The 16,015-nt window shown below is 30.4% G+C and overlaps 2 protein-coding genes across 2 annotated transcripts; both read right to left on the bottom strand.

Annotated features, from left to right (window-relative positions):
• Positions 1-5,061: 5,061 nt before the first annotated feature.
• Positions 5,062-6,639, bottom strand: LOC101250273 (mitogen-activated protein kinase kinase kinase 20-like). The gene has a single exon (XM_004233578.5). The coding sequence runs from the start codon at positions 6,413-6,415 to the stop codon at positions 5,345-5,347; it is 1,071 nt and encodes a 356-aa protein (XP_004233626.1). The 5' UTR covers positions 6,416-6,639; the 3' UTR covers positions 5,062-5,344.
• Positions 6,640-13,227: 6,588 nt separating this feature from the next.
• LOC101250569 (mitogen-activated protein kinase kinase kinase 20-like) lies at positions 13,228-14,676 on the bottom strand. Its single transcript, XM_004233579.5, has one exon. It carries the CDS (start codon positions 14,470-14,472, stop codon positions 13,405-13,407), a length of 1,068 nt encoding a protein of 355 aa, XP_004233627.1. The 5' UTR covers positions 14,473-14,676; the 3' UTR covers positions 13,228-13,404.
• Positions 14,677-16,015: the final 1,339 nt, after the last annotated feature.

The following is a 16,015-nucleotide window of genomic DNA, read 5'->3' as shown; positions in this document are numbered from 1 at the left end:
TCTAATTGCTTATTTATTTTTTAATTTTTAATTTTTATTTTTTTCTAATTACTTGTTTATTTTAATAATTCAGAAAAAGACAAAAAAAATTTACCTGTTTTATTTTGAATTTATTATTTTGAAAAAAGATGAAACTTCTTTAAAATCTTAAATTTTTATTGGAGGGAAGGAATAGTTATAAGTCATTCGGTATGTATGATTTGTGTGCTATTTTTTTTATAGAAAAATCACGTGGCTAAGTAAATTTATATTATTTAATTACTGATTATAGTTTGATATAATTACCACTAGTGACTAATATTATACGTTAATTACGTGGGCTGACTTTGAGTTTGTATGATCAGTCATGTCTGTATATATATCATTCTCCAGTATATAAAAATAAATATGTATAATATACAATTTTTAAATCTATATACATATACAATTCACCTCTCTTCCACTCTCTGCCCTCTCTCGCTCGCCTCTCTCCTTCCTCTCTCAATCTCACTCGCCTCTCTCCTCCGTCTCCCAATCTCGCTTGCCATTTATACAAATGTATATGTATATATAGTTATATACAATTTTATACATATACAGTTCACCTCTCTGCCACTCTTTTCCCAATCTCGCTCGCCTCTCTCCTCCCTCTCTCGATTTCGCTTGCCTCTCTCCTCTCTTTCTCCCAGTCTCACTCGCCTCTCTCCTCCCTCCTAATCTCTTTTGCCATATATACAATACATATGTATAATATAGAATTATCTAACTAATATACATATACAATTCACCTTCTCCCACTCTTTTTCCCCTCTCTCGCCTCTATCCTCTCTCTCCCAGTCTCGCTCGCCTCTCTCCTCTATATAACATATAACTATAAATTATAATTATCAAAATAAAGCTATAAAAAGTAATTAATTATTTTTAAGTGGATATATATAAAAAGTTTCCCTTTTTTTTATTATACTAGTAAATATTTCTCATCAGGTTAATCGGTGAATTGTTATTGGCACATGAGTGTGTGTATCTAGTCTCTAGTCTCCAAGGAAAAATTTTATGGTGTGTGAGGAATTTTTTAATAGAAAAAAGTATATTTGTAGGCTCCATGTCATTTTCTCTTCTTACTCCTTTCACCCCCACCTTTTATTTATCCCTCTTTAATATGAAGTCCTTGATATTATTGTTTTTCAATTCTAATATATTTCATTATATAAATTTAAAATTATATAATGACAGGATCAAAGAAAAAAATAATACTATATTAAAATTAACATTTCATTATCTCTTAAAAATTAATATTTATTTCGTTGCCTTTTTATTGCTCATCAATACTCATTTGTCAAAAATCAAATCAAGATAAATATATTGATACTAATTTAAATTTGAAGTCAAATAAATTTGTACTTAAAAAAGTTAAACTAAGATACGTTACCTCATAAAAATTAATTGTTTTAATTTTAAGATAAACATAAATAGTTATTTAAATTATATAATCATTTTTTTTCATTTTAGTCTCTCCATCATTTCATTCAACTATTTTTTTCTCAAAATTCAAGCTATAAAATGTGTTTTTTTTCATATGCTAACATGATAAGAATTGCAACTTATAGTATTTTTTGTTGAACTGCAATTTATGTAGGAATGATTATTTATGAACAAACATTATAAGTTGTAGTTCTTAAATTTATATAAAAAATAAATATACTTTAAATATCAATAAAATTTTACATTGCTTGATTTCAAGAATAAAAAAATATCTTATAAATTGACTAAAGAGTATGTATATATTTAAATGTTTATGATTTTTCTTTTTATTTTGGGTGACATTAAGATAGTACAAAATTTAGTTTAATTATTTGGGTAATGAAAATAAAAATAAAAATATAATTTAATTTGTCAATTTACAAATAATTTTTAATAATTGTTTTTAGAAATGTAAATAATAAATACATGAAAGAAAAATAATATCAAATGTTCAAAGTACGATGAATTAAACTAAATTTCACATTTTTTTATAAATAAAATTATATTTAAAAAAAGACGGAAAAAAAAAGAGATGTTGGAAAAGTGAAGATTTCAATCAAAGAGAAAAAGTAAAAAAAGAAATAGAGGAAAAAGAATTTGACACATTTTTCTGAAAATGGGACCCAGTAATCGACTCGTCAAATTCTAAGAGGAACCTCATACAACTTTTGCTTGTCACATGATATCTATCCCTCATCCATTATAAATTTTTTCGTCTCCATGCATCAAATCAATGAATATGAGTACCAAAATAATATTCTGTTTACTCTTATTCTACGTGACATTTTTACGTTTTAAGATTCAAATAAATTTATTTTTTATCTTAAGTTTTTCATAGATCATTTTTACATTTTGAATTATTAATTATTGTAACTTATATTATTGTTTATATAATTTATAAATATATAAATTTTATTTCAAAAAATTTAAAAATTTTATACGCAAATATTCGGTTAAAGTTAAATTGTTTGACTCTTAAAAAATGAAAAGTGTCACATAAAATGCAATAGAGGGAGTAACTATTTTTATTTGTTATTTTGCGCTTTTTAAAAGTTAATTTGATTAATTTTTAAAGTCAAATTAAATTATATTAATTCAATATTTTAAATAGAAAATTTAAATATTCAATAATTATACAGAAATTATTATAAATTATAATTTTTTGCATATTAAATGATGAAAAATACATCATAAAACGTTAGTCCAAATTTTTTTTAGTTTGACTTTATAAAATGAAACTATAATAATTATAGTGGATGGAGATAATATTTTTTTTTCTACCGTGGTTTTCAACTATCGCTATGTGAACCCGACTAGCTTTACCCACCAGATCTCGCTGTTTCAAGGTAGGTTCACCATGATTAATTCCACGGAGCCCTGAAGACGCAACGATTTATAATGCCTCTGGTGGCCCTGTTGAGGCTCGAACTGGCAACCTGAAGTACTTTGTCCTCAAACCTTTACCGGTGGAGGTACCCCACAGGGTTGAGGAGATAGTATATAGAGCAAAAAGTTATGTTTAATGAAAATCTCATTATTGAAGTTAGCTTCTTTTTTTTTCTTTTTTCTTTTTGGTAATCATTTTGTGTTTTGCTTGCAATCCCTTGGACTTGAAAAGAGATCATATAATAGAAATTTTCTATTTTAAATAAAATTAGATTCATATTTACCCAATGTAGTACACTATTCTTTTATTTATCAAAAATAAAAATATTTTATTTAAAAAGAAAGAAAAGAAACGTATATAAGAGAGCTACAGCCTATTTTGGTGCATCTACTTCCCTAATTTTGGCTGAAACTTCAATCCGAAAGGTGTTGTTCCGCAATTTTCTCCGCATTCAATGTGATTGGCAATTGCAATGTCAACCACAGTATCCGAATTGGACGGATCTTTTCCGATTTAACAACCACCATTAATCAATAGGTAGGTTGAAAGTGCTGTTGTTTGGTGAAGGGCTAAAATTTGGATTTACAGTTGGTGAGAGTTAACTATTCAAAATATGTTGAAGTTCGAGTCATGTAAAAGGATAAGTGAAAATATTATCAACACGAAGAGAAGTGGGATAAAAGAGGATGTTATCAAACTGATCAAGGAAGATGAGAAAGTGGGGGATGGATAAAGATTTTGAATATCTGGTTAACATTTCCTTCTTTAGATTTATTTCAAAATGTAGATATGACAGCTAGAATAAAGCCTAAAATCGTGGATTTGGAAAGATTTCAAATCTACAATAAATTTAGGATCTTAGTCCTTCTTTTTCAACTAATGGCCTAATTTATTCGTAATGCTCAGAAGCTGGAAATAGGCCAAGGCCCATAATATGACGATCCAAAATATTGGCCCATGTGGGAAGAGGTAGTGGGCCTTTAATCTAGGAACGTTTTCAAGTAATAAGCCAGAAAATGGATCATTTCCTTCATTTTTTAATTTTTGAAGCATTTTTCAATCAAGTGGTCCAAAAAATATGCATACATTACTAGCACTGCAATATAGACATGAATGTGTCTTGGTTGAATAAGGACCTAAATACTTCAAGTCGTCTAAAAACAACTGAACAGCACATGCAAGTCATATGCTAATGCTTGTAAATATATAATTTAACAAGGTTAATAGAATGAAACCACATGATCATACTTCACAATGTGTGAACTTGTGAGAGATATGTAGAATAAAGATTGTACTTAAAAGTCGTTGATCCACTTAGTATGGCTTGCAAACATTTCATAAACACAAGCAAATGTTAATTAAATTCAAATAACCCCAAGAATCAAAATGGTGCTCGAGGAATATTCCTTGGCCCATGTTCTTAAAGATTAAAATTGGGTAATTTAGTCATAATAATAATGGAAAGTTATCTTATTATTGTTAGGCTTTGAAAATCTGTGTAATAAATGTAAAATTAGGAACATGTAAAGATGCCCAATTAAGGGGTTTTTCAAGTTGCAAAGATTCCTAGTCCAATTGTCATACATCATCAAATATGAAAATTAACTAATTTTTTTACAGATAAAACAACTGGAATTGTTTAAAATTCAATCCTGACATGAAGCAATTTGCAAATGCTTAGAAAGTTGCAAAGACATAACAGCAGCCACTTGCAACTGTAGATGGAGTAGCAAATAATTCATTCCTTTCTTCAAAATTTGATTGCACAAGTTGACATTTCTTTATTCACCAAATTAAAAGAAGATTTCCATTATCTCCTCTCACGTCACATGTCTTGCCTTTTTTGGAAAAAAAATTGCATGGCTTCCCTCGTAAAATCTCCAAAATATTTTTGTCATACTTAGAATAACTATATAAGATATCATCTCGAGCTAATAAGAAAAAAAAATGATGAATAGGAAGAATGTAGTTAATCTATAAAATTACAATTTATACCGCAGGTTTTTTATCAGAAGCACTTTATACGACTACTGATTTTCGGCTACTGAGCCAATGATTTAATGGAAGAAAATTGCAACTTGCAAGAGATAAACTGAATGATTGCGTATGATTCTATCGATCATTGTTGGCCCAAAAAAAACTTCAATTCATCCACTGCCATTCTACAATTCCCATTTTTCCAAGTAACCAACTTGTTTAATTCACTAAATAATGCTATTATAAATTTACACCTTGTTTAGTCCCAATCACTTGTCTTAATATTGAAAGTGATTTCCTAAATCCTAATTACAACCTATATATGTATACAATGAACTTTAATTTCTAATTACACATAAAGAAGCTAAAAAGAAATTAAAAAATCAGGGCTGATAACAAAAAAAAATCTTTCAGTACTCTGAAAATCTAAATACTACTCTGGCTTTAGTATTAATCAATTTTAAAAAATAGAGATAGACATCACCGAATGCTGACCCAATTATCATCAGCATCGGACCATTCAGATTTTGTGAGTTCATTCATTAATCCTCTTAATCTTTCAGCCGGTGATGTGGATAATGACCCGCCGCTAAAATTGAGCAATTCTTGAATCGCCGGCGAGGGCAGAGATGTAATTTGACTTGTTACTGATGATTCAACGGAGTCGTCTGATATCCAATCTGGGAAATCAAATGGGCACCTTGGAGATGTTGAAGGACTACCACTGTAATTCAGTGTAACAGTGTCGTCTTCATCGGTGACAAAGGGGTGTTTTAGAAGCATCTCAGCTGTCCATCTCTTTTTTGGGTCTTTTACCAAGCATTTTTCAAGAAAATCTTTTCCTTCTTCCGATAACTTCGTCGGAAATTCAGGTAGCTCATCACCCACTCCGATTTTCATCAATAGTTGGGTTAAATCTGAGTAACCCCAGACTGGAACTCCGGTTGCTATCTCAGAAATCACGCACCCAAGTGCCCAGATATCGGCGGGGGTATCCTGTTCGCCGCCGGTAACCATTTCCGGCGACATGTACAATGGGGTACCCCTCAATTCACTTCGTAATTTATCATCTTTTACTGATTCGGCTCTCTTTGCCAACCCGAAATCAGCAATTTTAACTTGACCATCTTTGCCTAGTAGAATGTTCTGCGGTTTAATATCACAGTGAACATATCTTCTCTTGTGAATATAGTGTAGCCCTTTCAATAAGGCCTTGCTGTATTTTCTGATTTCAATTTCCGGCAACCTACGATCACCGGAATTATTGAGCTTTTCTGACAAGGCACCTCCTGAAGCGTACTCCAACAAGACATTGTACAATTTTTCTCCTTTTTCATATGTATAGCTGTCGCCTAGACATCGAATAATGTAAGGGCAAGAGTTAAGCTCATCCAAGATCATCTTCTCGTTAATGAGGGTAGCCGATGAAGAAGCTGCAGATGACTTGACCACCATTAATGGAAGAATATGAGTTTTGTGCAATTTGGGTATTGCAAAATCGACTTTGCCAAAGCTACCATGGCCTACTGCTTCACCTCGTACCCAATCCATTGATGTATTTTGAGTTGAAATTTTGGTTTTTTTGAGGATTTCTGTTAAAAAGAAGAAAACAGAGGAACGCGCAATTAGTCGCGAGCTTTACTTCACACAAAGGACTTCTATATATAGTGCAGGGGATTTTTAAAAATTTAAAATAATTTCTTTTGTGTTTTTTTAACAGAGTGAATTAAATAATGAGTAATTTCCTCATATTTGAGAAATAAATTTTAAAATATTATTTATTTGTTTTAGGATAATAATATTATTCTAACTTTATTTATTTTTCTCAAAATATATTTAACACAAAAAAATATATTATTTCCCCTATTACGATGTCATTTCACATTTTTTAATTTGTTAATATTCTTATATTGAGGTATCAGTGACGAATACACTTACATGATTTTTTTAATTAATTAATAGTTCAAGTTACGGAGAGACAAAAATAATAAAAATACAGGGGAACAAATAAAAAGTAAAAAGAGACTTAATAGGGTAAGATATTTTGCCAGCAAACTATGGAATTTCTTCCTAGTTTTGTTAAGACAGAAGTCATTTTAAAATTTTAATTGTTCATTTTAAAATAGATTTTTATTTTATCGTTTTTAGGGCATTGAAAAAGTTATTATTTTTTCTTTTTATTTTACCCTTTAAGTTAAATAATCACTTGTTTTTTAAATTTAATAGACATGTTAATTATATTTTTTAAATTATATGTTTAACAAAATGAAGTAAGAAGGTATATTATTAGTATGATGATATTTCAATTTCAATTTTTTCAAAAAGTGTGAATAAATATCTTTAAATATGTAAGAAAATAATATATCAAAATCACTAATTAAATCAACAGCTTAGAGAATTGGACCCACGAGGATTGGATGATGATGGTTATGAAATCTACTAAATAAACACTCCACCGTTAGTTATAAATTATAATGTGTATATATATTTTTTATAATAAAAAACAGCATTTAATAAAATTGACGATCACATTTTAAACATCTCCTTTCAACCAACAAAATACAAAAAAGGAAAGAAAAAAAAAAGAACAAAAGGTCAGTTTTCAATCAGAGAATAAAGTGGACGGTTTGTGTCACGGTTAAATTGTGAGTTGAATTTGAATCGTACAAAATTGTTTGTATAAATATAATGGCTAATTGGGAACTCTAAGAGTCGCAGCCTTTTTCTTGGCACGCTTCATGGCTCGTGTGGGCTCCTTTCTCATTTTACTAAAATTTACGAATTTAAAACGGCAGCAAAAATAATTTTTAACGATAATATATAGTATTTATATAATTATGAAATAGCGTAAATATTTTTATTAATATTAATTAATTGTTATTTGATTTTATGTTGTTACTATTAATATTGCTAAAGATTTTTTTTGGTGTAGTATTATTTCAATGCAAATTTGCATTTAATTTGATTATTTGTAATAACAAAAAAAAAAATCTAATAGTAATTATTAGTGGTATTGCATAATTAGTATTAGTTGTTAATCATGTTGTTCAAATTGTTGTGTCCTAAATTATATGGTTATGATACTTTTATGGCATTAAAATTATGTTTTTGTTCCTTTGCTACCTTGAGTGGAGAAACAAAGTGACATTTATAATTTTGTTGAAATAATTCGATTTAACGTGCTCAAAAATAAATAATAATTTTCTAAGTCTAGTTTTTCTTTAATATTTGACCGGTGTATTGCATGTTTTCTTATAATGTGAATTGATAAATTTTGTCAAATATGTTACATGTTTAAGAAGTGGGACTTTAGAATAATAGTAAAATATTTGTTTTGCATAATTTGTGAACGAAAATTCGCTAATATGTAGATGAAAGAGCTTGACGAATGACACACTTTGATTTTTAATAAAATCAACCGGTAGTGCATTATCGGTGTTCACACTAATCAATGTATACATAAATTTATACTTTACTCTATTTTAAAAATGATGATCTAGTTTGACTTGTAACGGAGGTAAATTTTTTTTTTTTAATTTTATGAATCTAAATTAAAGTTATGTCAAATGTACCCAAATATCTTTTAATCTTGTGGTTTTAAACATGTCACTGTCACGTGGAAAGTTAAAACTAAAATGTTATAAAAAGAAAGAATTTTTTTTTAAACAGACTAAAAATATAATAGAGTCATTTTTTAAAAAAGAAGATAGTATATATATGAGATAATTAAAAGCAAGATACTGAAATATAGCCAAATCTTAAGGAAAGGATGAGGGAATAATGAATCGATCTTGTGTCAAACAATAGGAAAGAGATTAATTGCTTTTGGTAGAGTTGATTATTCAAATTAGGAATAAGTTATGTATGGACACACGCCATGTTTCATATAAAACACATAATTAATGTACCACGCTTCCCACTATTTGTGTTCTTTGTTTTTTCTTCACTTCATCATTAATAAGTAGTTATATATTGAATTCATAAGAGATTAAGGAATAACTAATATGAGAATTAATTTTAAGATGATTTCATTTTATGTTTGGATGGAATAATATTGTCGATAAGTTATCATGAAATTGTAATATTATATGAAAAATAGAATAATATTTCTCGGTTAAGTAATTTCTTTAACGGTATATCCAAACTAAAATCACTAAATTATTAGTCCAAAGGTAAAAAAGAAAAGAAAAAAGATGAATCATATTCCGCCGCAAAGAAGCAACAGCAGATTTTGGTAAAGCTTTGGTTGCCGGTGATTGTGTTTGCAAAAGATGTTTATAGGCACAGAATGCTATAAAGCCCTCATTTTGAATCCACTTTACCCCTCATAATAATGCTTATTGCCATTCGTTTTCGTGACACACACATAAAATGTACATCATTTGGTCTAAACAAATTTAATTGCCTTGAGTAAATTAATACTATCACCGTTTATAAACTTCAAATCATAGACAACGGAGTGGTAATGCCACTACTGCCAGTGTACATGGAAGTGTGACTGTAGTTAGTTAAAATAGGCAAAAATATATGAATCCACATCATTGGAATTAGTGTAATGATCACATGTTGGCATGTTCCATTGTATATTGACGGCAACAGATAATTGATTCTGCCTTTGCAATTGGTTATTTTATCAACTGCAAGGCTCGAATTTTGCGGCTAATACAACTTGCCTATAGCCTATGGACCTTTTCCTTTAATTTGCAATTTGCATTTATGATGATACGTAAGTTTTCTTAATTTAATTTCTATTCTACAACAATATCATTTAACAAACATTGGCATGTCACGTGCCATCTACTGGCATATTTTGAAGTGACATTACAAATATTTTTTTCTTCGTATTTAGAGTTTCAACCAGAGATCTTTAGCGAAGGATAAAGGAGTCGCACCACTGTATTACAATTCATGTTAGTGCCACCTACTCTATTTCAAATCGTGAAAACCTGACCAACTTAACTCTTTGAATTGGAGAGTACGTAAAATTTATAATTAGATTCAAGAAACCAATCGAAACTATTTTTTTTTTGGGTTGCTTCCACTCTTTCCAAGCAAATTAGATAAGGTAGTGAGAATCCCATCTTCCTTCAACTTTCTCAAATTTGAATACTTCAATAATACTCTTTTTTCAATAGACGAATAGTACAACAATACAATAATCGTCGCGTTATATTTGAAATTTTCAAAAATCGAGTTTGCACAATTGAAAATTTCCTTACTCGATCTTTTACCTTTTCAAAAACATGGAGATTCTAAAAACCAGCTATTGTTATATACATTTATAAATATCCTATAGCTAGCTGGCAATTTTATTTATTTTTCTTTCGATTGAGGAGAATGTGGGAATAGATCTTTTTTTTCTGTAAATATATATATATATATAAGACAAGAAAGGATCTTTTTTGTTAAACATACAAAATTTTAAAGTTGACCCTACAAGGCAGGGATGGTGATGGTTAAGAAATCTTAGAAATGGATACTCTACCACTCATTTTATTTTATTTTATTTCATAAAAATATAAGCACGTCCCATATTCGTTTCAATTATTACTCACAATCACATTTTAAACATCCCAATCGAAAAAATTCAAAACAGAACCAAAGATATCTCAAATCAGACCCACACAGTGGTGAAAAGTTGCTATCATGGTTGAATTTGTGAATTAATTAAATCATTCCAAATTGTTGTTACATGCATTGCGGCAAATATGTGAGTCCAAAAGTCACAGCATCTTTTATTACTATTGCTAGTATATGTGTATTCTATCTGTTCCAATTTATACGATACATTTTATATTTAGAGACAGTTTAAATTTGATTGGAAATTTGCATATGGAATCTTCAATTTTTTTGAATCGAAAATTTCATATTTGTAAACTTCGTAAAAAGTATTACGAGTCACAATAATTGATAATTTAAAATATTTAAAATATCTTGAAAAATTTATAATCAAATATAGATTTGTTTGACTCTTAAAATTTAAAAGGTAATATATAAAATAGGATGGAGATAGAGTATTTTATTAAAAGTCCATACATGTTGATGCAAATTCCAGTATTAGTGGTACTCCTCATGGTTCTAAAATGTTGCATTAATTATTTGATTGATCCCAAAGAGTAGAAAAGTTTCTATGTTAAAATTTTTGGGTAGGTAGGGGGTTGAAAGGGGAGTGGAGAGCATTATATTTATTCATACCAAAAACAGTTTTTATTTATTTATTTGTACATCTAATTTACATATCTGGCAGGAAGTATATAGCAACCGACAGCTATATCTATTGGTTGGCTAATCATTAATTTTATATTTCATTTCATTGTATAATAAATTGGTAATCCTAGTTTATATGGATACGAAATCTGATTTTTTGTAGTTTGGTACTGATTAATTTTTTTTAAAGAGAAGAATCTATGACATGGTTTCAAACCTCCAAAATGTGCTAACAAACTCGTAAAACATGTGATTTAAAAGAGCAGAGTATGTTTCACGACTTTGATTTAAAGTAAAATACATATGCGGACACTCAGAGTACTATATACTCCATAAGTAAATAATATTGTTCACGAACACATAAATTCAAGCAGCGTATATAATTACATTGTGTATGTTGTTAGTTATTGTATCATGTGAAACAATTTGACATAATCTGTTAGAGAAGTGATCGCCGAAGGAGTATGGCCTTGGGGGAATGAACCATAATTCATGAGTCATGGAATGAACTTGTGTCAATATTGACTACTTATATAAGAGTGGCGTACTCTAGACAGTACCATGAACGCGGAGTGCTTCATGCACTATGCTTCACCTTTTTTAAATAGTAAAGCTAGTGTAGGTAAGAGATATGGCAGAAGCCACTTTGAGGTTTAGTTGGAACTTTTAGAATTGAATTTCAAATTGTTTCCATGTTATTAAAATACTTCAACTCGCATTAAAAAAATATATGAAGCTTTGCGGCGCACAGGCAGCAAGACCTGATTTTGCGCAAATCCTGCTTTGCCTGTGATTACTGTTATTAGGCACAGAATACTTGGGCAGTTGCCTTACTTGTAACAGCAGAAACCGTTCAATCTATTGCGTATAAAATAAGTTTTACTAGCCTTTTCGTCTACCGTCATAATGTCATTGCCCTTTTATTTGCACGATACACTTATTAAGTAGTCTCGATCTATCATTACTTGTTCACTATATTAAAAAAATAGTTGTTCAACGATACTTATTTTAAAAAAAAATGTGTTACAGTGGATAACTGAACAAATGGAGTACTTTTATTTCCTCTAGTCTAAGAATTTTGATTGAATTTGGAGAACTTGTTAAGTTCATTTTATTTCAATTCATAATCATATAGGAGGAACCTAATTGCATAAGCTAAGCTACATATAAAGTCAAAGTTGAGAAGATTAGTACCACCTCTATGCCATTTTCAAATGTATGGACAGATATAGGGTAGATTTGAAATAAATAGGGAGTTATTAAAATGCTCTTGAGCTGCAACTTAACATTAGTTCAGTACCAAAGATTGGCTTCATATTTTTGTGGCCCAATTTACACCATACAAAACAAATATGTAGATGAAAATGATAGGTTATGTGTGTGTGTGGAGGGGCCACAGCACAAAGGCCATGATCAGTGCTCATGCAAGTGAGAGTGTGAGATATATAAGTAGTAGTAGTAGCTGTGATTAAAAAAGATCACATCATGGGATTTGTGCAGTGAATTGTAGCAATCACATGTTGGCATGTTCTTCCCCAAATATTGCATGAAGGCAACGTATAATTAATAACTCCTATGGCCTTACTTTTTTTTTGTATAATACTATAACATTTGCGGCATGGGTTTTCTCAACTTGCCTCTATAGTCTCGGGACCTTTCTATTTGCAAATTGCAATACTGAGGATTCTCATAAATCTAACTTAGGAAAATGACGTTTTCAACAACTAACTGAATAAAATCTCATCACTACTGCTACCAAAGATTTGCCTCTCACCTGCTCGAGTATTACACAAAAATTAGAAATGAATCATTGTTTTTCAACGGGCGTGCAAAATTTAAATGGAGAAGTAGAAATGGAAGTAGTAATCTTTATTTATCTGCAAATCACTAAAATGCAGACCTTCTTCCTTGACTTGCACAATTTGAATGGACTACTTTAAAACTACTTCAATGTTTGAAAAGTGGATGGACGAGTTCCAAGAACTGCGTCAATTTTTTATGCTAAAAATATAATTTACTTAACCTCAACTACTTTTAATTAAAATTAAAAACAGTAATTAACTATTTCTGTTAATTCATTGCCATAATTTTGGAATAAAAATATATTCCTCATAATCAAAAACAAAATAAATATCAGTGATCCCCAATCACTCTTGTTTCAAGTAAAATATCATTTCTGTTTATATACGATGAACTGTCATTTATGTACAAAAGGAAAAAATATTGGCCGAATTAGCTATTCTCTAAAGTTTAATTTTTACAGAGCTGCTAATTGAAAAAAAAAAAATCTGCAGAACTCTGTAAATCTGACTAATCAGCGAAAACATTTGACATCATCTAACGCTGACCCAACCATCAGCAGCCGACCAGTCAGATTCAGGTCTGATTGCACCACTTAACAGTGCCCGCAGCCTTTCAGCCGGCGTTGTGGACCATGACCCGCCGTTCAAATTCCGCAATTCTTGAATTGCCGGCGAGGGCAAAGATGTAATTGGACATGTTACTGATGATTCAGAAGAGTGATCAGATACCCAATCTGGGAAATCAAATGGGCACCTAGGAGATGTTGAAGGGCTGCCACTGTTGCATCTTTCGTCATTCAATAAAACAGTGTCATCTTCATCAGCAACAAACGGGTGTAATAGAAGCATCTCAGCCGTCCATCTCTTTTTCGAGTCCTTCACCAAGCATTTTTCCAGAAAATCTTTACCTTCTTCCGATAACATCGTCGGAAATTCAGGCAACTCATTACCAACTCCAATATTCATCAACAGTTGGGCTAACTCTGAGTATCCCCAGACTGGAACTCCGGTAGCCATCTCAGAAATTACACACCCAAGTGCCCAGATATCGGCAGGAGTGTCCTGTTCACCGGCTGTGACTATTTCCGGCGACATGTAAAGTGGGGTACCCCTCAGTTCACATCGCAATTTATCGTCTTTTATTGATTTTGCCAACCCAAAATCAGCAATTTTGACTTGACCATTTTCACCAAAAAGAATGTTCTGCGGTTTAATATCGCAGTGAACATAGCCACACTTGTGGATATAGTGTAGCCCTTTCAATAAGGCCTTGGTGTATTTCCTGATTTCAATCTCCGGCAACTTACGATCACCGGAATTCTTGAGCTTTTCCGACAGAGCACCTCCAGGGGCATACTCCAATAAGACATTGTACAGTTTTTCGCCATTTTCAAAGGTGTAGCTGTCACCAAGGCAATTGATGAGTTGTGGGCAACCCTTAATCTCTTCCAAAATTAGCTTCTCATTCATCAGAGTAGCTGAGTGAGAAGCTAGAGAAGATTTGACCACCATAACTTGACTGCTCTGTTTTCTGGGTACTGCAAAACTAACTTTGCCGAAGCTTCCATGGCCTATTGCTTCACCTCTTACCCAATCCATTTTTGTTATTTTCTGTAAATAGAAGTTTCTCGAGCTAAAATTTTGGTAATTTAGGATTTTTTTTTCTATTATAGAAAGAAAGAAGATATCTGCAATTCACATCGAACTCTGTTACACACGCCACTTCTATATATATATATATATATAGCGTGAGGAGAATTTTTTAACTTTACTTTTTTCTTTTAATTTTTCCACAAGTATTAAATGAATATATATGCGCCTATTGGTTTTATCATAAATAGTACAAGTTGTGAGAGTGGCAGTAATAATAAAATAAAAAAGGACACGTGATAGCAGAAAGATTTTTCTTCGTAATTTGGCCAAACTGTTTAAATCAATTTTAGAATCCTGGTCCAATGAATCTTGGTCTATGTCAGCAAGTCATTATGAAGAGGTTAAATTAAAAATCATGATATTTTATTTTTTTACTTGGATTAAATCTTATCGAAGTTTGAGTGTACATCCAAAGTGATGTGGCTCATAAAATGATATTGATCAAGGAAATAATTTTGGTTACGGAAACCATGTGGATCAACCTTACAAGTAATGTAATAAAATTCAAAAGATATATAATTATTCGTAAAGTAATTAATTTATTAAAGATTTTTTATACTTTGATGCTGCATTAAAAGTGTGAATAGTTATCCGTAATATATTAATTTCAATATTATAAATCTGCTAGATATTCTTATTATGATTTTTTCATTTACGTACTGAAATTGAAATTTGTAGATGTTAATGTTTATCAAATATGTCACTAGTGACTATTCATGGTCACATTTTGAACATCCCAATCAATAAAATGCAAAACAAAAAAGATGTCTCGATCAGTAATTGATCAAACTTCTCAAAGTATTATTGTACATGAATGATGGCTAGTAGGTGCGTCCAAAAGTCACAGTAATAATTTTGCAAAAATTAGCCACCACTAAGTCTTAATTCGCATCTTTTTCTACTTTAGTGCCTTCTTATTAGTTATTAGTACTAATTTTTTTAATAATTAATACTAGCCACTACTTGTTAGTACTAATACTACTGCTATTTACATGTCCATTTCAATATTGCAAATTGCACTGCTTCTTGGCTCTAGTGGATTCTAATATTCTTTTAATACTGTTTACTTCCACAATATTTATTGCGTGCTAATTGCATTTTGACTAATCTTGAACTAAAGATTTAGCGGTCCTTGCCATTAATTTTGACGGCGGAAACAATTACAATTCATTACTTGCTGAGAAATTCCATCCACGAGAACTTTATATGTTGAAAAATGACTTGTATGAGTTGTTAAAATAACTAGACAACAAATTAATCACCCCCTACATCCTCCACCTTTCCGTTGCCAATAAAATGAGTTCATATTTCTGTGATTCGTTTATATTTTATTGTGGTGGATGATATGAAAACATATTAGTAAAATATGAATTAACTAAATGGTTAAGCTTCTAACTTTTATTCGCTCAAAATTCAAAATATCACTAAAAAATATTTAACTTTTCTTCCTTTTTATGTTATTCTATAGGACTAACTATTCTTCTGTATA

This window comes from Solanum lycopersicum, chromosome 2, assembly GCF_036512215.1.
Source record: "Solanum lycopersicum chromosome 2, SLM_r2.1".
NCBI classification, from domain to species: domain Eukaryota; kingdom Viridiplantae; phylum Streptophyta; class Magnoliopsida; order Solanales; family Solanaceae; genus Solanum; species Solanum lycopersicum.
This window is presented reverse-complemented; position numbering and strand designations above follow the sequence as displayed.

What these genes read in the sequence shown, in the direction of transcription:
- LOC101250273 (XM_004233578.5), bottom strand. Translation starts at nt 6,415, where the DNA reads ATGGATTGGGTACGAGGTGAAGCAGTAGGCCATGGTAGCTTTGGCAAA.
- LOC101250569 (XM_004233579.5), bottom strand. Translation starts at nt 14,472, where the DNA reads ATGGATTGGGTAAGAGGTGAAGCAATAGGCCATGGAAGCTTCGGCAAA.